Source organism: Dendronephthya gigantea, unplaced genomic scaffold, assembly GCF_004324835.1.
Source record: "Dendronephthya gigantea isolate DGI-Jeju-01 unplaced genomic scaffold, DenGig_1.0 000056F, whole genome shotgun sequence".
NCBI classification, from domain to species: domain Eukaryota; kingdom Metazoa; phylum Cnidaria; class Anthozoa; order Malacalcyonacea; family Nephtheidae; genus Dendronephthya; species Dendronephthya gigantea.
Window position 1 is genome coordinate 143,232 of NW_021163066.1, and position 19,396 is coordinate 162,627.

Here is a 19,396-nt window from a genome sequence, read left to right on the forward strand (position 1 = left end):
AAGTGCATATTGAATCTGGCTTGAATAGTGTCATGCATTATCCTTTGGCAAGTATTGAGCAAACATATTATGAGAATAATGCTTTGTCTTACAAACAGACTTTTTCTCGCTCAAAAACTAACACGTCCATCGCAGTATGCCATTTTGGCCAGTATAACTTTCAAAATGTTGCCCCTTAGAGCAGGGCAATTAATAGTCGATCCACTTTAGTCTAGTCTAAACTTCAAAATGTTGGTTTTATTCTTCAGACTGTTGGTTCCATTCTTTGGAACGTTGGTTCCTGAATTTAGACCGTTGGTTCTATTATGTTGGTACCTGAATATGGTCCAATTAACGTGGTAAAATTACCATCTACTAGGGAGGTATCTATTAGGGTAATCCATTGCATGCATGGGTATTAGCCAACATGCTGACATACAGGAGAGAGTGCGTGTAAAAAACAGCACTTGTCATGCACAAACAAACACAATATTGCGTCCGGGAGTTACAAAACAAAAACGAAGAATGATTTTAGTAAAACATACAAACACTTTGAGCTAAGAAGATGGGAAATTGTTAAATGAGTATGAATGCATGCACGAGTGCTGTGTATAGAGAGAAAATTAAAATACGATAATCTCAAACAGTTTAAGTGCATTTTAGAAGCACCGTGCGTCTTGTAAACGAACCTTAGATGAATATTTTAATATAATGGGATGTTTTGCTCAACTTTTGATTCAATTATAAAACAGCGTTTCAATTTTGAAACAACATCAGCCGTATTTTGATAAGATATATTTATATTATATAACATGTTGGAATACTGCCATGCGCAGCAGATGCATTGCAATGGATGCCACAAAACTAAATTATAACTTCTGCTCTATAAAATATAGAATTATATAAAATATAAATATAAAATAGAATTTTATACCCAACTATCTATAATGTGGTAGGAATTATAATCTGTGTTTACAAATGCACTTGCATTGCCAGTGCATGATATTATAAATAATGCACTTGACGAGCAATATTTGGATTAGGATATTCTCAAGAGTTTCACAATCTCGGACTTTCGATGTCTTTCGTAATATGATGAATGCACGCACATCAGTGAACTTTGTCATGCAAGAGGATAAACAAGTCCACTGATACTTATGAACGCAGCATCTACAAATATTTTCAAATAATCACTTTGACTCTTCATCTTCTGATAGATTAGATCCTCCACACTTCTAAGTCAACCTCCCCCCTGATTGTATACAGTGGTAAAGAAACGTGAAAATAACTCACTGTTCGCATATCTACGTCTCGATTTCATATTTTGCCTCCTACATGCATTTGTTTCTTCTTTCTATCAGGATTTGTAAAGATTTCAAAACACATCTGTCTGTCTGCGGTTATATATGTTTTGTGGTATACAGACAAGCCAGACGTTTGTCTGTCAACGGACATGCTGTTATAGTACTTGAAAAGGATCTTTCTTGTCTAACCTTAACAGTTGGTTACTTCTGAAGTGTGTTTGTTGAATAAAACAACGGGGAAAAACATTATTTATCGACAATTACTAAATATGTAACACATAGCAACCTTTTTATCACTCATATTTTACAGCCATATTTACAGAAATTTGCAGGATGCTGCCATGATATATATATTGCATGCAAAGCCACTTTCATGTATGCTTAAAAAAATTATCATGTCTCATATACTTGCTATATGCAATGAACTCCTTCAATATTCACAAGCTATAGTATATTCAAAATCTCTACAACTATTTTGTGTCGATTATAAAATACTTATGCCAGACGATTTTTATACTATTTACCAAAATATTTTTTGATAAATTTTAAATCTATAACCCTCAAATCGGATTACTGCCAAACTTCATTGAACTCCTTTCTATATAAAACATAACCCTAGCTTAAGAATACTTCAAGCGGACTAAAAAACTCAAATTTTTAAGGTGGATTATCTCGGACTGCACAAACAAAATATCAAAATTTTCAAGAGTTAAAACGCGCCATTGTTATTCAGCTGCTTCACACGTGTGTGCATGCATGGAGATAAAATCTAAGGAAACTTTTTTAAGTTTTGTTTGTTTGTTCACAATTCCTACTCGAAAGAGCGATAAAACTCTTAGTTCATTACCACATGGTCGTGACGGGTTGGTTTTGCCTTCCAGGCATTTTCAGTTCCATGACGTTGACGACATCCCTCAAAAGACTACGTCAAATAGCCTTCGTTCAAATATATATGGCAAACGATGAAATGGGAAACGCGCATGCATGCATGCATGGTAGCTCAATTTGATTTGTGTTCTCCAATGCAGCTCGTTTGAAGATTTTTTGGTAAATTTTGCAGAAAGATTACCACAGTCGTTACAGAGTAGCTAATAATAATTCACAATCTTGCTTCAAATCATTTTGAATTCTTCTCAATTATTCATCAGTTCAAGAGAAGGGTGTCCGCAATGCATGATTTGAGTGTCTCTTGAGCGTGTTTTATTCTTTATCAACGAGTTCTTCTTGACATTTACGAGTTTCGTGAATCGCTCGGATGTTTCTTGTCAGAGCTGCTGTTTTGAAGCATGAGAGAATTCTTTGCGCCAGCCTCGACACACGAGTCGCGTTTTCCGTACACACGACGACACAGGAAACCCAGAACAGCGTTCTTTAGCCTGGGATTGCGCAGGCAGTATATGAACGGGTCCAGAGTTGAGTTTAAAAACGCGAATCCGTCGGCCCAGGGAAGATAACCAAATAGGAATCGCATCGATTGCGATCTCTCTTGCCCGTTAATAATCGAGTAGAGTACGGCTCCCAGCATGGGCAGGTAACAAATTACTAGACTTAGGAATATGTAGAATAGTGTTCTTGTACTCCGCTTGTCTTTCGCGTGGATTTTTCTTGAGCTTTGTCTGTCGCAAAGTTTCTGCGCAGTTGCTCGTCTGTCCTTCGTGTAAACCGCGGCCATTCGTCCGATTTTAACATAGATGACGGTATTTGCAACCACTAACGCGATTATAATGATCAAAGCCATGAAATAGTAGATTACAACAAAGAAATCGAAGATTCGCAAGCACGTTGTAACCAGTGCGAATATCCAGATGACGATCATTGTTATTTTAATTCGTCGTCTTAAGGAGTTCGTGCGGTATTTGATGGGGCTGAAAAGCGCCTGATACCTTTCGTACGTGATCAAACCAACTGAGAGGAACGACACGGGCACGGTAAACTCAAACAATCTTCGTATCACGAGCCAATAAAGACAATAATGTCGATCTAGAAGCTCCAGCGTTAAACGGCTTATCATCAACGGTTGAACAAGCGCCGTGATCACCAAATCAGCCACAGCAAGATACGCCAGAAGGCTGGTGTTAAACTCGTGGCGACGAAGCGTTTTAAAGTAGGCTGCTATTACGAGTAGGTTTGCCACGGTCCCGACAGCAGCTGCGATGGATGATAACACTATGTTTATCAAGTAGTTGTAATAAAAAACTCCCGTTGGAGCCTTGGTTAGGTAATAAACGCCATTTTGACATTGTTCCACCAAGGGATTGCTATCGTTCTCCCAGATTGAATTCATCGTTGAGGACATGTGTGTTGATGCTTTGAGATTCGTCACCAAAATGCGCCCAATGTCAAGAGGACTTGACTTTCATATCATATGCGAGAGATCTTTATGCGCAATCCCGCCTCCAGAATGCAACCACTTGGTTTCGGAAATACGCTACAATATCCGATTATACGCGCAGTTCACAGTTGATCTTGCATGCAGGTCAATGATGTAATAACAACGTCTCCGCAGGATATGGGCTTTCACTTGAGCTAACTTGCGTTAGAACTTTCGCGTGCAACTTTATAAGGTCGTAGAGTTGCTCTTGGAGTACTGTGCGAGATATTGAGCGAAATATTGTAATGATTCGCTTTCGATATCTACATGGAAACCATAAAATCGTCTAACGTACCCCCAGCAGGAATTAAAACGATGAAACGCGACGAAAGTCATCCGAATAGGATTAAACGTAACTCGTATAGCAAAACTATCTTTAGGTTTGACGTTAAATGATCGTACAGTCAGCTTTAGTTTCCCTGAGTATTGTAACTATCCTTGTCGAAGTATTTATAGATATCAAATATATTGTATTTCTGTATCGACGATTACTTGCGTTGCTATTTGGACAAGATTCTGGCACGAAAACTGGCACAGTTTTTCTTCAAACTTTTGTAAAGTTCTATCACCACAGAAAATATTGAGAAATCACTTCTAATTATATCATATTGAAGCCAAATCTTTATTATGCAATCAATATTTGATACCGCAGTAATGGGCACCTGTTGCTCGCGGTGAAGGGAATCGAAGAAGCTAATAAAATGTAATTCACTACTGCAGCGCCACTTTATAGATGCCCATTATGACGGTTGAGACTTCACCACAAAAATTAATCACTTGAGTAAATGAGCTTAAAGTTCAACTCGAACAATTGGCAAGTATTTTGTTGCGGGTATTTTCATCCAGGCATGGCTAATCATTTCAATTTATAACCTCAAGACCTCCCCTCTTTCTTAATAAGAATTACGCAACTTTGCCGCTAAAGAACAATCATTTCAGAAACATTAATAAAGAACAAAATTTCATCCAAGAAATCTTCGTCCACTCGATAACATAATCCTCTTAAAACAATTAAGAATGCAATATTTTATTATTTTTGATAGCTATATACGCACACGACAGATGTCTGCTTCATAGCGGTATCTAGTCGAGTGCTGGTCAAAATTCTTTTATGAATGCGACAAGAATTAATAAGATACTGCATGGCAAACACTGAAGGCAATATATCATCTCAAAAGTATCGCTTAGTAACCAAAAAGTTTTTAACGACAAGTGAAATGAATATTAGCCGGTGATTTCAAATATTTCAGTAAAAAAATCTTAAACAAAATCTTATTATCAAGCTATTGTTTTTTTTTTGCACAAATCTGTCGAAATGTTGAAGATATTTACTTAAAAATAGGAACTCAATGAACGCTGTAAAGACGTTTTTGTTCTGCGATGTTTATATTAAAAACAACAAGATTATATTGCCTGGAACGAAAGGATTTGTTTTTCAGCGATTAAACAGCAGGAAAAGTCAGCAGGACTGCACGATTGAAATCTGTAATTTTTTGTTAGACATTATTGCCTGTGTGGGTCGCTATTGTTTTGCCAAAGTTGCCTAATGCCTATAATACGACGTCGATGGATTAAAGAGAATAGATTAAAGATAAAGCATGACGGGATATCTTAAAATGCGCAGCAAACTGGTAACGAGGGTAAGTTGAGTTGCAAGTATTATTTCAAACATCTTTATATATAGCTTAGAAGAACAAAACTTTAAATTGACTAATTCTTAACATGAGATTGTATATTTTGACCGTTACAGTTTGAATTCTTTTTGTGTCGAGTACTTTTTTTATTTTATCGTTTTCTTTGAATCAAATGGTCAGGCAGACGAGGAATAGTTATTCATGGCTGGGTGAACGAAGGAGAAGATAAACAATTAACAAAAATGTGAAAAATTCAACTGAAGTTCCCCGACAGGATTTCAACCACGCGGAACTGATCTACGCCTCTGCGTCGTCTGCCCACATCATGCACGGTCTTTCTGAAAACAATTTCTCAAAATGTGGCTATCTATAAGGGAGGAAGGAAGGAAGACCATTACCTATTCTCCTTATCTATCGACGATATCTGTTTTACCAAACCGACCAGCTTCTAGAATATGCATGCTTCGTGTAGTTTGGTTTGTAGAGAGTCAGTTGACGTAAAAGGATTTGTTGATGTGGAAATGAGTCATAATTCAAATAAAATGCTCTATTCTTCATAGCCAAATCTTATCACAAGTTATTTGACTACATATTAGCATATCAACATGCATTTTGTATTTTAAAGAGCTTATCCAGCTATTTCCTCTCGACGAATACCCAAAGAAATCTCTTCATTACAACTTGTTTTTAGATTAAATGTACATAAACATAATTTTTTGATGCTTTGGAAGTTTTGGAAGTTTGAAAAACGTTTTTAATATCGAAATTTTAGTACAGTTGCATGACGATGTTAGGTTTCGAGCATACATTACGAGATATAGAATAATATCCTTTTTAACCATGATTCACCAAGCTAGCTGTGGCTGAAATTGTTTGTCAAATTATCGAACTTATATTATCAGTCTGCCACCCACGTTCCTTATTTTGGCGCCAAAAGAGTCAGGACACATGCATTAGAACACGGGGATACTCAAGTAGGCGTGTAATCACAAGAGTCCGTGAAGACCTTTGATGATCGGAACTAACATGCTCTGGTAAACACAACTACACATAAGAACTATGAATCTTTGTATAGTAGATTATTAAAATATGTTACAGTAATGAAATCTGACATGTTTTACAACGAAATAGGATAATTTTAGCAATTTTCAGATGATTACATTTCACTATGAATTGTTTCAAAATTTCACGTAGTGTTGGCTTTGAATGGTTTAAGATTTTTAGGGTTTAATTCGGTTGTGTTAGATGTTAGCCCAAGTTTGTCTTGTGTGGAATTACTGTTAACAACAGGAACGACAAACTATTATAATCATCCAGCATGTCAGAACTAAACAGCCTCGTTTAGGGACGTATTACTTGGTTTTTATGGGAAGGGCAGGGTGGAATCTCAATATATCCAGCAAGAACTTCAAAGTTAAAAATAACAACGCGGGAATAACAATCTAATTGTATGTACATATGCATGCATACATAATATATGTAGTCCAAACCTATCAATTCTATCAAAACCCAGAGTCTACACCTTCCTATATTCCGCTGCCTATAAAAATCAAATGGTTGGTTCCTTATTACCCAGCAAATGAAGGAAGCTTCCCACGTCCTTTAATAAGCCAATCTCAGACTGGGCTAGGATTCATAAAGTTTACAGTTACAATTACACTATTTAACCAGCGGTATTTTTTCTTTGATTTGAGACAAAACGTATCAAATTTTTTCATTAAGTTTCTGGAGTTCTGGGTAATTATACACATCGCCGGTTGTTGTCGGTTTAAAAAGCTGAACTAACATGTTAATATGTTTCATATATAGACTTCTTAAAATCATGTAACCATAATAAGTTACAATAGGCGAGTATGACATCTAACAACAGAAAAACAATAATGTATATTTAGAAAATGAATCACTCGTAATTTCTTTAGAAATGTTTAAAATGATACAAACCACGGCATATTAAGATATACGTACTTATCCTACGTCCTACGTTTGGATTAGATTTTCAAATAATTCAGGCTGAAATTATTGCACAAACTAAACTTACTAAATCATAATAAATAGAACTCTAGACAACTTAAGACTTAGAAACAACCTATTTCCATCCATTTACTGTCGGCTTAGAAATACTAAGCTCATTTCAAATAAAAATTTGATGGAATTTACAAAGTATTTTGATGTCACAACATGACGTGAAACTAATTGGTTTCAAAGCCATGTATCACACGGGATACCTTATTGGAAAAGCACGAATATGATTCAACATCAAAAATTTATGAATATATAAAACTTTTATGGGATCTAACTGTCAAAATGCGCAATGAGATTAATTAGTTTCAAAGCTGGACAACAAATTTTTGTCTTATCATATTAGAGTACAAAAGAAATGACAATCTATAGCAGGTGTGATTTCTCACAAAAAACCTTTAATCCGCCAGTAAATAGCCAACTAATTCCATGTAAGCTTAGAATAAACAAGATTGCAGCAATAGGCTGAAAAAACGCAGCAAATTCGACACAAGGTAACACTTCCTTATGAATAAGATTGAGAAGAAAAGAAAGCTTTGTTGGAACACCGATACAATTGATATATTCCTTGGGAAACCACGATGGTGGTGGTCTCATTTTGAGAGAGTTGCATGAGAAATAGATACCTTTGCCATTTTAATTTACACGTAGTGCTGACTACACATATTCTAAGGGGAAAACTTGGATGAAGGAAACGTTGGGAAATATTCGCAGCTTTAGGGAGAAAATGAAGAATTAACGAGGTACAATTGCGCATCAAGAAAATCGCTCTGATTGGAAATATTGACAGTTCTTTGGAGAAAAATAATCATCAGCGGATGAATAAAACATTAATTCCTGCAAAAACACAGCGTTGGAGTATTTGAGAGTAAACACACTTTGAGTTTTGGTTAGGAAACTACGAGAATGCAGAGCAATATCACACGAAACGATAGTGCGCCATATTTCACTCGATGTTTGGGAATTTACCATTTACTAGATCGTCCAAGTGGAAGTACACTTGCCACTTATATTTCAGTCATTGTAATTCTTTCGATATTTTCAGTGTTGACAGCAGTCGGCAATGGTTTGATAATGTACGTCTATGTAAAACAAAAGTCTCTACAACGAACAAACACATTTCTCTTGGTGTGTTTGGCATTTGTCGACTTCGTCTCAGCAGTGGTACTTGAACCATTATACGTTGTTCGGCTTTTATCGGAAATCTTCGGCTTCACTTCGTGCGTCTATGTTCTTATAGTTCGGCGACTACTCGAGTATCTTCGGCCAGTTTCGTTCATGACGTTGGCATTGACAACAATAGAGCGATATCTAGCTTTATTTAAAGCGATAACTCATCGCAGAATGGCCACAAAACGACGATTATTTTACGCTGTGTTGCTAAGCTGGTTCGTTTGGTTCCTGGTCATTGGTATTCGCTCATTTTTCCCGTCGAATACGAACGCTTTTTACACTTTTTATACCTTCATCGCCTTTTCCCTGCTCGTTGGCAATTTATTTATGTATTTCAAGATTGGAAAGTTAGCTCGGCTCCATAGCAGACCCACCAGGGTCTCCACCACCCCGGGGTCTGTAAGCGCGGGGTATAATACCAGGACCATAGATACTGGGTCATTAACCGTACAGGGCGAAAATCCTAGACCAACAAATCCGGTAGTCCTGTTTTCCAACACAGGGGAGAATATGATAGAAGGAAAGCGAAATTTAACTGAAGTTGAAAATCACGAATCGAAAAGCGTTGCTAAGGAATCATCAACTCTATCACAGCTTCGTGATGGAAACGATTTGACAAAAATCCATCAAGTTGACGCCAATCATAATTCATCAAAAGAAGCAGAAATGAAGCGTCAGCTTTCAGAGCAAAACTCGTGCGATAGTGAAGATAAATCAGAAGATAAACCAGTTGAGACGACTGCTAGTGGATTACCACATGAAGAAGATAACATAACCAATGATACAGAGGAATCAGAGACCTTGAAGACATATTTTAAAACCGCATCAAACGAAGAAAATTCACAAGAGAAACTTGAAGCACAAGCGCAAAACTCAGCACCACCAAACTCAACTGGAAACTCCAAGCATTCAGACAGAAAAACCACGCGTGAAAGTCGGCGCCGGAACACCAAACGTGTAAGCTTTAAAAACGCTTCAAAATCAGTCGTTGAAACTAGAGAAAGAAACGCGACATGGACCGTCTTTTACATCGTTGCTATTATAACAATTTGTTATGTGCCTATTTCAGCTCTGCTGGTTAAACTGTCGTTTCAAAAGGAACCTGATGCGACCTCATTGTTTATATATGTACCAATTGCTGACACGATAGCGTTGTTCAATGCCCTCGTCAACCCTTTTGTATATTGTTATAAGAACCGCAAGATGAGAGAAGCAGTGAAGAATGTTTTTCAGAAATCAAGAAGCTTTTGAGAAAACGAACTTATAACCTTGGCTACTTAACTCGTACTTGTGGATATGTAGGCTATACATGTTTCTTAGGTCAAACATTAAATCTAACTTGTGATAGAAGGGCGATGATAAATATATGTATGTGCCCGTGGAAACACTGAAAAACTGATTCACTGAAGGTTGAAACATTATCATACTTAGCAGAGCGTTTTATAATAATTTGAGCAAAAACGAAAGGTGTCTATTAATGTACGGAACTTTACAAAATTGACAATGATTTTCGACCAGAAATAAACGTTAAAGAAAAAAATTCAACCAACCTCAAAAATGGACAACTTTTCCTTTTGATTTTTTGTGTTTCTTTTTGTGTTTAGGAATTTCATTTTCCACAATATCTTCAGCATCTGCACTTTTATGACTTGATCCCTCAGGTACTGTCAGGATCACTGACTCTGTTACGTTTCCTGTGTGTGTTCAAGTGAAATGATGTTTATTGTATGGACAAGGTGAGAGGGGAGGGGGGAGGTTTTGGGGAAATGGAAATGACCATGCAGGGGGGATTGCAAGTGTGGGCAATGAAAGAGGAGCAGCAAAAATGAAATTGGGTGAATGGGGTAATGAAATAATAGGGCACATGGAAGCAGAGGGGGGTGAAACAAGGTGAGGGTGAAAGTACAGGGCAGAGGTTGGGGGAAATCAAAGTGAATGGGGACAATGAAAGTTGAAAGGAAGAGAAAATAGGTGGGAAATGAAAATGGTAGGGGAGAATGAAAGAGGAAGTCAATCAAACTATAGAAGCAGGAATGGATGTGGGGCAATGGAAGGGAGACGTAAGAAGCATGTTTAGGACAGCAGAATTTGAGCTAGGCTATGACCACTCATGTTACCTTTAATCTTCTTCTTTACAACTTGTGGACAATCCCGTTTTAAATGTTCAACAGAGCCACAAACTTTACATCCTCCACCTTTAAACATACATTTAAGAATAAAAATTTAGAGAAAATCATTTTAAAAAGATGCTATGAAACATGACAAATACCTTGTGGATACAATCCTCTGGGATTCTCAGGACATGATCTGGCCAAATGTCCCATCTCTTGACAAATAAAACATTTTGCAAATGGAAAAGAACCTGAAAGCAACAAGAAATGTTGAGAATTTTGAATACAACAGTGAATAGTTGTACAACTTATGTTAATAAAAACTCTTTAACAAACAAAGCAATAATTTCAGCACCTGAAGACGTATCATCAACACTTTCTTTGCAGTTCTTTGTTGTGTGATCTAAAGATCCACATTTGAAACAACTTCCAATTTTCATATCCTCTTTGTTTGGACACTCTGACGCTTGATGACCATATTGTCGACAAACAAAACAACACTGAAATAAAAATATTTCTCATTTTTTTCACATTCATTAAAAAAAGCATCATAGAACAGCCGCATCCACTTCATCACTTGGTCTAACTATTCCCCTCAAGGCTTGATTCAAAGAAGTTAAGTTTTCCTTAAAAAAAAATCTGAAGAATTTTACCTTTCGCTTCTTTCTTCTTAATCTACGAGCTTCAATTTGTTTTTGTCTCTTTGGATCTAAAACTGTCTTCTCAGATCTCTCTTGTGTTAAACTTTTTTTCCCTTTTGAAACTATTTTCTTTGTTTTGGTTGATACAGGAGCATCTTTCTTCACAGCTGATGGTTTTGTATTTGACTGATCTAAAGAACACAGAATGACTTCTCAAAAACAGTGGTACATTGTTGTTTTTACATACATACATTAATATAATTCCACTCTAAATCAAGACCCTTTAAACCTCTGTCATGGTTTGTGTCTGACTACCTGAAAAAGATATCATAAAAGTGGTGGTCCAGTGTAGGTAGTATTCTACAATAAGCTGTCGTGGTTTGTGTCTGAACACCTGAGAAAGATATCTCAAATGTGGTGGTCCAGTGTAGGTCTTATTCTACAATAAGCTGTCGTGGTTTGTGTCTGAACTACCTGAAAAAGATATCTCAAACGTGGTGGTCCAGTGTCCAGTGTAGGTAGTATTCTACAATAAGCTGTCGTGGTTTGTGTCTGAACTACCTGAGAAAGATATCACAAACGTGGTGGTCCAGTGTAGGTAGTATTCTATTATAAAACTGTCGTGGTTTGTGTCTGAACTACCTGAAAAAGATATCACAAACGTGGTCTAGTGTAGGTAGTATTCTACAATAAACTGTCATGGTTTGTGTCTGAACTACCTGAGAAAGATATCTTAAACGTGGTGCTCTACTGTGGGAAGTATTTTACAATAAACTGTCGGGGTTTGTGTCTGAACTACTTTAGAAAGATATCTTAAACGTGGTGGTCTACTGTGAGAAGTATTTTACAATAAACTGTCGGGGTTTGTGGTTGAGTTTGACTAGTCTGCATGTCTCATGTTTGAGATAGAATATTTTGAAACTTGAGCACATACTTTCTGATAGTTCATTCCAGGTAGAAGCGTCTAAGAACTTTCTTTTTCCAGCTCTTGCAAACCTTGTCATGTTTAAATCCCCTTTAATATTGTTCAAGGAAAGAAAATCGCAAAGATATACGTTTTTCTAGTATATAAAACATGAGTATTTCATTTTCACATGTTGTTAAAGTTCGGAGTTCTTCGTATTATCCGAAGTGGTGCGAAGGCAGGTCGATCATTTCCGAGCCAGAAACTTCGTCAACAACCACACCACGATATATGGTTACCAGTGCTGGTAACTCTGTGTGACCATGTCTAACCACACAGTTTATGAGTTCAAAGATACATGTTAAATCTGTGACCACACAGCATAGAATTAAAACTTCTATAAAATTGGACAATATAGTATTGACCAGACAAGTCTGCAATTTTATTGCTATTATCAAACTAAATTGTAATTGAAAATTTCATCTGCAAGTACTTGGCGTTTACAACAAAAACTAAATCTGTAAATAATCTTAGAACAACTATCATGGCTTGTTTTTAACTACTCGCCACTTGCGAAAACCTGATGTCTTTCTTTTAACATCCAGTCGGAGTTTATGCATATTAAACCAGTTTATAAAAAAATCACGACAGCTATGAATTACCATTAACTTATGAACTAACATTCCTAATATATTAATTTCTCTTTTGAAGGATCACATTGAATACAAACACAATATTATCATTGACATCTGGGACATCAATTTCGTTCAGGGCCAGTTGCAAAGCACGAGAGAGATTGATAGGCTGATTGCTAGGCCCAAGACTCCATTTCTGATAAACAAAATAATTATATTAGAATAAGTGGCCTAACTGCTGGACCTCAAGAAAGAATAGATTAGAACAGAAACCAGTAAAAATAAATTAGTTTAGTTTAGTTTAGGTTTCCTCCTGTAGTAAAACTGGATCAATAAGAGATGATCCTTACTGGACCTCTCGGTATAAATAAAATTAGTTTAGTTTAGGTTTCCTCCTGTAGTAACACTGGATCAATAAGAGATGATTCTTAGCTAACAATGGACCTCTAGGAAGAAAATAGTTCAGTTTTACCTTATAATTTCCACAATCCAATTCTAGGGTTAAATTCAATCGTTTCTCAGTACCAGGCTTCAATCTGTTTGCAAATGTTAGCAAGCATCCAGCACATGCTTGTCTTACATCATTCTCAAGACTGTCAACGGTCTGCTGAGGATTATCTGAAATAATTTTTGTCTGTATGGCGGCTTCAATATCTCTGGTCTTAACACGTTCTATCACCACGTTCGTTTGACCAACTTCTGTACGCACCGTTGGCTGACTTGGCGCAGCAGAGGGAGGATAATAACCTGAATGTAGAGTGAAGGTTTAAGATCACTGGACTACAACTGAGAATAGTGGTATCTCTCACTATGAACTTGGAAGTTATATGGTCACGCACATTGCATGAATGATCTCCTCCCTTAAGACTTCTCTTATTTCATCGCTAGAAAACTAACCTTTGCTAGGTTTCTTCACATTTTGAACGACTCTGATTGGTGTTGGTAGGTTGAGTACACTAGCGCAGGTATCATCAGTCCACCGCAATGTGAACTCTTCTGAGTCTCCCAGGGACATTGCGCAGTTGGTACCTTGGTATATTGCATTACGTACTTCTCTGGCTTGGTTGTCGCTCAGGTTGACCGATATACCATCTAGAACGAAGGCAAGGAAACCTCAATATTCTTTCGTAAAAACTCTAAACACGATGGCAATTTTAAGTTAAGAAAAACTTTACTTAGGAAAGCCTTTATTACAAAATTCCAAAAACCGATGAATACTGGGGAATCAGTGGTCTCCAACGAAAAGTTATTTGCAAATCAACATAGGCTGGTGGGATTAGTAATAGAACGAAACAAATAACTTTTGAGAAGAATGGAGAAAGGAGGATTTCTTCTTCAACAAACCTTCAATAACTGATATCCCAAATCTTGTTTGTACGTTACAATTATCTCCAAATGTCAGAACCAGAAGAATAGCACTGAAGGAGAGATCTAAACGGGATAAAATTAATCATTAAATATTGCTGGTACCTCTAGGCTCGGTTGTACGAAGGTAGAAATAACGAATATTAGGCACAAACAACGAATATTAGGGGTACAAACAACGAATACTGGGTACAAACAACGAATATTAGGTACAAATAACGACTATTAGGTACAAATAACGAATATTAGGTACAAATAACGAATATTAGGTACAAACAACGAATATTATCTTACATTGGTTTCCAGTCTGCAATTGCTCGTTGCTATTTTGCAACACAACGAAACCTTTTCGTGCTGACACCGCGTTGCTAGGAGAATAAACAAAATGACCGCTGGCGCCAGGAACGAGGTCTCCAGCAATTGGGAGAGTCACTGGTTTACTTTCATCGATCAATAAACTATCAAGAACACTGATGATCTGCAAATGAAAGGAGGGAGACGATTGGTGGACGATTCGCGAGAACGAGGCACCAAGGTTCAATGACGTAATGACATACCTCAGTCTGATAGGCAAATGGTAACTCCAGAACAACTTTGCTTCCTGATTTTAAAATACTCACCCCAGGAATCAAGGCTTGAGGGATTTTGTAATTCTAGAAATAAAACTCGCGGTTAATTCCCGAATGACTCCGTGAACAAGTCATTAATACTGCGTATGCTTTTATTCCGCAGTAATCACAGCGAAAAAGTTAAGAATCAGGACACTTACGTACCAAAAATTTGTTGAGGGCAAAAAAGGTGGAATAATACAACTCGTTCGGATCGACACTGCAAACACTCGGCCTGTCTCTTGAACTGATTGCAGGAGATGGAAAAGCTAGAAAGAAAATCAAATTTTGTGATATTTCAAAACAACGAGACCAAGTGTATTTCACCTCTAGCAAGTATTTTTTATCGCTATGGCTAATTTTCCATTTCGCCATTTTCCCGCGAACTCGACCATGGTCGTATTTGCCATTTTCCGGATAACTCGACCATGGTCGTATATTTGCCATTTTCCGGCGAATATGACCATGGTCGTATTTGCCATTTTCCGGCGAATATGACCATGGTCGTATTTGCCATTTTCCGGCGAATATGACCATTGTCGTATTTGCCATTTTCCGGCAAATATGACCATGGTCGTATTTGCCATTTTCCGGCGAATTCGACCATGGTCGTATTTGCCATTTCCACCGGACTCAACCATGGTCGAATTTTCATAATTTGAACGTTAGAAGAGTGCTTTTTGTTGATGTGACCACTTCAATAAAAGGAGTCTCTAGCCTTGCAGGATCGCTACACTTCCTAGTCAACTGTTACACTTACTCTGTTGCTGGACTCCTAATGCATTCAACAATCTTGTAGGAACGTATTTCGCCCACAGTAGTTCGGATTGCTTCAGTAATATCCCAAAGAGTAATTTCTTCCCATTGGCAAGACGTTGGACCAGTGTTGGCTAAAAACAATCAGTATATTATTAATCAAATCATTAATTACCACAAATCCACGACCCCTCCCCCGTCATTTCTTCATGTAATGCACTCAGTACTCACAGTTTTGTCGCCTGCGATAAAAAGAAAGCCAGCATTCTCTTCGCTTCCCAGCAGAGGATTGTTGAACGCCAAGTAATTGCAGTGATCAAACCTTTCACCTGCAAACCAAACGGACAATGATAAGACACGTAATAAGAAGAGATGAAGGAGAGTTGGTCAGAGATATTATGAAATGAAAAGATCAGAAGATGTGAGGTGGTAGACATTGCAGAGAAGATGAGGGAAGCAAGGTTGAGATCATATGGACACGTAATAAGAAGAGATGAAGGAGAACTGGTCAGAGATATTATGAAATGAAGAGATCAGAAGAAGATGTGAGGTGGTAGACATTGCAGAGAAGATGAGGGAAGCAAGGTTGAGATGGATATAAATTACACATCAGGGATATGAAAAGAATAAAAATCACTGGACTGCCTTTACTGACCTTGATTTAAAATCAACGAGTGCAAAGTTCGATATACTTTCAACATTTCGTAAGGAAATACATCCTCGATAATTCGTTTTTCAAGAAGAAATGCAATTTCACAAAAACCAGAGTTTTCCAAACCAATACTTGAGAAGAACCATACTTCATGACGTTGTTGCTTCAACGTAACTAAAAATAGAAACACCATCTCAATGACAAATGGACAGTGAAGTATAATACATCACATCACGCTCTCCTAAAATTTTTACCTGTAATCTTTTTGACAGATATGGAAAGACTTGTAGCTGCTTGAATTACGGCGCCTTCTTCAGCTAAAAATACGATATTTCTCAGTGAGTCAAACCAGAACCAAACTACGATTAACAACCTGATTGATCTTAGGCCTCTAAAGTTAATACAGTCATAGTACATGAGGAAACCTAAACTAAACTAATGTTATTTATACTGGATAGCTCTATCAGTTCTAAACTGTTCTTCCTAGAGATCCAGTAAGGATCATCTCTTATCGATCTAGTGTTACTACAGGAGGAAACCTAAACTAAACTAACTTTATCTATACTGGATAGCTCTATCAGTTCTAAACTGTTCTTCCTAGAGGTCCAGTAAGGATCATCTCTTATTGATCCAGTGTTACTACAGGAGGAAACCTAAACTAAACTAACTTTATTTATACTGGATAGCTCTATCAGTTCTAAACTGTTCTTCCTAGAGGTCCAGTGAAGATCATCTCTTATTGATCCAGTGTTACTACAGGAGGATACCTAAACTAAACTAACTTTATTTATACTGGATAGCTCTATCAGTTCTAAACTGTTCTTCCTAGAGGTCCAGTAAGGATCATCTCTTATTGATCCAGTGTTACTACAGGAGGAAACCTAAACTAAACTAACTTTATTTATACTGGATAGCTCTATCAGTTCTAAACTGTTCTTCCTAGAGGTCCAGTAAGGATCATCTCTTATTGATCCAGTGTTACAACAGGAGAAAACCTAAACTAAACTAACTTTATTTATACTGGATAGCTTTATCAGTTCTAAACTGTTCTTCCTAGAGGTCCAGTAAGGATCATCTCTTATTGATCCAGTGTTACTACAGAAGGAAACCTAAACTAAACTAACTTTATTTATACTGGATAGCTTTATCAGTTCTAAACTGTTCTTCCTAGAGATCCAGTTTGAGATTAAACAATTCTTACTTTTTAAGACTTTACTAAGATTCTTAAAGCGTTTTTTCTGTTCCTCCAGGGTCAAAGAGGAGGCATCTGTCCAAGCGATAATCCGACCCGCAGGACGTGAAGGGATTTTCCATGAATTTCCAACTTTACCGCTATTCTGTCCAAACCCAGAAAGGCTAGCGGTCTCCCATCCGGCAGCAGGCGACGGTTGCCAATCATCATACGGCGTATTTCGAAATTGAGACGAGGTTGGTTGCATGGGAACGTCTGAATAAGATTTGAGTGTGATTTTAAAAACCTCTTTCAGGGTGGAGTTCATCGTGAGTAAAATGGAATTGGAATCAAATTTTGTGAGCGGGATGAAAGAGACAAAGCTACAAAATTCACTGCCTCAGCATGACTAAATAATAATACAAAGAACACCCAATGCAGACCCACACAGAACTCCCCCCCCCACGCCACAACACTCCCCCCAGAATACCCCCTACATCACAAAACTCCCCCCCTCACACCACAACACTCCCCCAGAATACCCCCACACCACAATACTCCCCCAGAATACCCCCCACAATCACAACACTCCCCCCTCACAGCACAACACTCCCCCCAGAATACCCCCACATCACAAAACTCCCCCCCCTCACACACCTACCAGGCATTGACTGTGACACGTCATTAACAGGATTGAAGTTGCCCGTGGGAGTGGTGGGGTAGGCTTCAGTGGTCCTCTGAGGAACATTGAAGTTGTTCTCTGGCCTGGGTGTGAACGGCGTATTTGGCAGGACATTATCTTCAGGAATAAACAAAAGTGATTGACTCTGTGTTGGAGTTTGAGAGACCGAGGCTGACCGCGATGGGCGCTGGGATCTTTGCTGCTGTTTGAGTCTTGCTCTATCAGAATACGCTATGGGAAAAACAAAACGTTATAATTTAAAACATGCATTGTGGAGCATTTCAGAATAGAACATTTTCACATTCAGTATTCCTTAGCCTCAGAGTTCCACCCTCATGAATGGGGGCCAGAAAGAGGCCACTGATTAGTGCAATTAGTGCACTATTCATGAGCACAAAACTTCATGATTAACCAGCGTTAACCAGTAACTATTAGAAATGTTTTTTACCTTTTCTGATTGCCCTTGTACAAGACACACAGATTCTTGCAACTTTTCTCCCTAAATAAGGCAACTGGGCAAGTTGATCACAGCAAATACTGCAGAATATCTAGAATGCAAAGAAAATGAAAGGATGAAAATGTATTTATCAATAAACCATTAAAGTAAATTGTTTGTTTGTGATTATTAAGCTTCCTTGATCATGATCGACAAAAAGTTTATCTTCACCTTTCCACAGCCCCGACAATGATGTTTTCTTCTTGTAACAGAGAATGTTTTTCCACAGTTGTTGCAATTTTTACAATTTTCATCACTCATCCAAATTGGGGCTTTCAGACCAGGCTGAAACACAAAAGACTCAGCAAATTCAATAGGCAAATTTGCAAAAGGAACAGAATGATTTCTTTCAATTGGAAGAAAAGGATTAAGTGCAATGTTTTTTTTATACATGACAGCGACAGCAATCACATGATTCACCTCTCACAAGTAGACATAATTGATTAAGGTTGAAGTGAATAGGTTTTTGATGATGAATAAAAAACAAGCAAACATATTTTTGAAGTCCAGGAGATGAACATCTTCACACTCACCACTAAATTTGATTGTGTTTGATTCTGTTGATTTGGATTTGTTGGATGTCCTTGGTTCTGTGTCGGAAGATGGGGTAATGAGCTTGTTCTGTGCATTTGTTCAGGTTGTGATGGACCCTGGTCAGTGGGTTGTGGGAATGAAGTGATGGACTCATATTGGTAGGGATCTGAGCTTGGATTGAAGTTTGGGCTTAGATGGCTTTCTTGTTGTTGCTGCATCTGTTGTTGTTGTTGTTGTTGCATCTGTTGTTGTTGCATCTGTTGTTGTTGTTGTTGTTGTTGTTGCTGCATCTGTTGTTGTTGTTGCTGCATCTGTTGTTGTTGTTGCATCTGTTGTTGTTGTTGCATCTGTTGTTGTTGTT

The 19,396-nt window shown here is 37.6% G+C and overlaps 4 protein-coding genes across 6 annotated transcripts in view; 1 reads left to right on the top strand and 3 right to left on the bottom strand.

The window, feature by feature from the left end:
- Positions 1-12,337, bottom strand: part of LOC114529383 (zinc finger CCHC domain-containing protein 9-like) — a 33,180-nt gene extending 20,843 nt beyond the window's left edge. For 2 of the 3 annotated variants that reach the window (XR_003687613.1, XM_028551169.1), the window contains exons 1-6: positions 12,167-12,337; positions 11,245-11,423; positions 10,947-11,091; positions 10,750-10,842; positions 10,598-10,675; positions 10,031-10,174 (exon numbers count right to left, since the gene is read on the bottom strand). Coding sequence is in view for 2 of the 3 variants with exons in the window: in XM_028551169.1 (XP_028406970.1) it covers positions 10,032-10,174; positions 10,598-10,675; positions 10,750-10,842; positions 10,947-11,091; positions 11,245-11,423; positions 12,167-12,236 (708 nt within the window). In the remaining variant the exon portion in view is untranslated. Of the gene's footprint in view, positions 1-6,217; positions 7,149-10,030; positions 10,175-10,597; positions 10,676-10,749; positions 10,843-10,946; positions 11,092-11,244; positions 11,424-12,166 lie in introns of those variants that run through there. The other variant, XM_028551170.1, reaches the window with a different exon arrangement.
- On the bottom strand, positions 944-4,173 carry LOC114529391 (beta-2 adrenergic receptor-like). Its single transcript, XM_028551181.1, has 2 exons — positions 3,950-4,173; positions 944-3,870 (listed from the first exon to the last, which is right to left on the bottom strand). The coding sequence occupies exon 2, from the start codon at positions 3,577-3,579 to the stop codon at positions 2,515-2,517; it is 1,065 nt and encodes a 354-aa protein (XP_028406982.1). The 5' UTR covers positions 3,580-3,870; positions 3,950-4,173; the 3' UTR covers positions 944-2,514.
- Positions 8,214-10,136, top strand: LOC114529466 (alpha-2B adrenergic receptor-like). The gene has a single exon (XM_028551286.1). It carries the CDS (start codon positions 8,214-8,216, stop codon positions 9,729-9,731), a length of 1,518 nt encoding a protein of 505 aa, XP_028407087.1. The 3' UTR covers positions 9,732-10,136.
- A 234-nt stretch (positions 12,338-12,571) lies between the features above and the next one.
- On the bottom strand, positions 12,572-19,313 carry LOC114529312 (zinc finger FYVE domain-containing protein 16-like). The gene is made up of 16 exons (XM_028551069.1): positions 19,035-19,313; positions 18,673-18,786; positions 18,454-18,553; positions 17,985-18,236; positions 17,354-17,599; positions 16,407-16,469; positions 16,156-16,326; positions 15,732-15,829; positions 15,505-15,634; positions 14,910-15,013; positions 14,694-14,789; positions 14,431-14,614; positions 14,116-14,202; positions 13,669-13,863; positions 13,244-13,518; positions 12,572-12,967 (listed from the first exon to the last, which is right to left on the bottom strand). Exons 1-16 carry the CDS (start codon positions 19,290-19,292, stop codon positions 12,830-12,832), a joined length of 2,511 nt encoding a protein of 836 aa, XP_028406870.1. The 5' UTR covers positions 19,293-19,313; the 3' UTR covers positions 12,572-12,829.
- Positions 19,314-19,396: the final 83 nt, after the last annotated feature.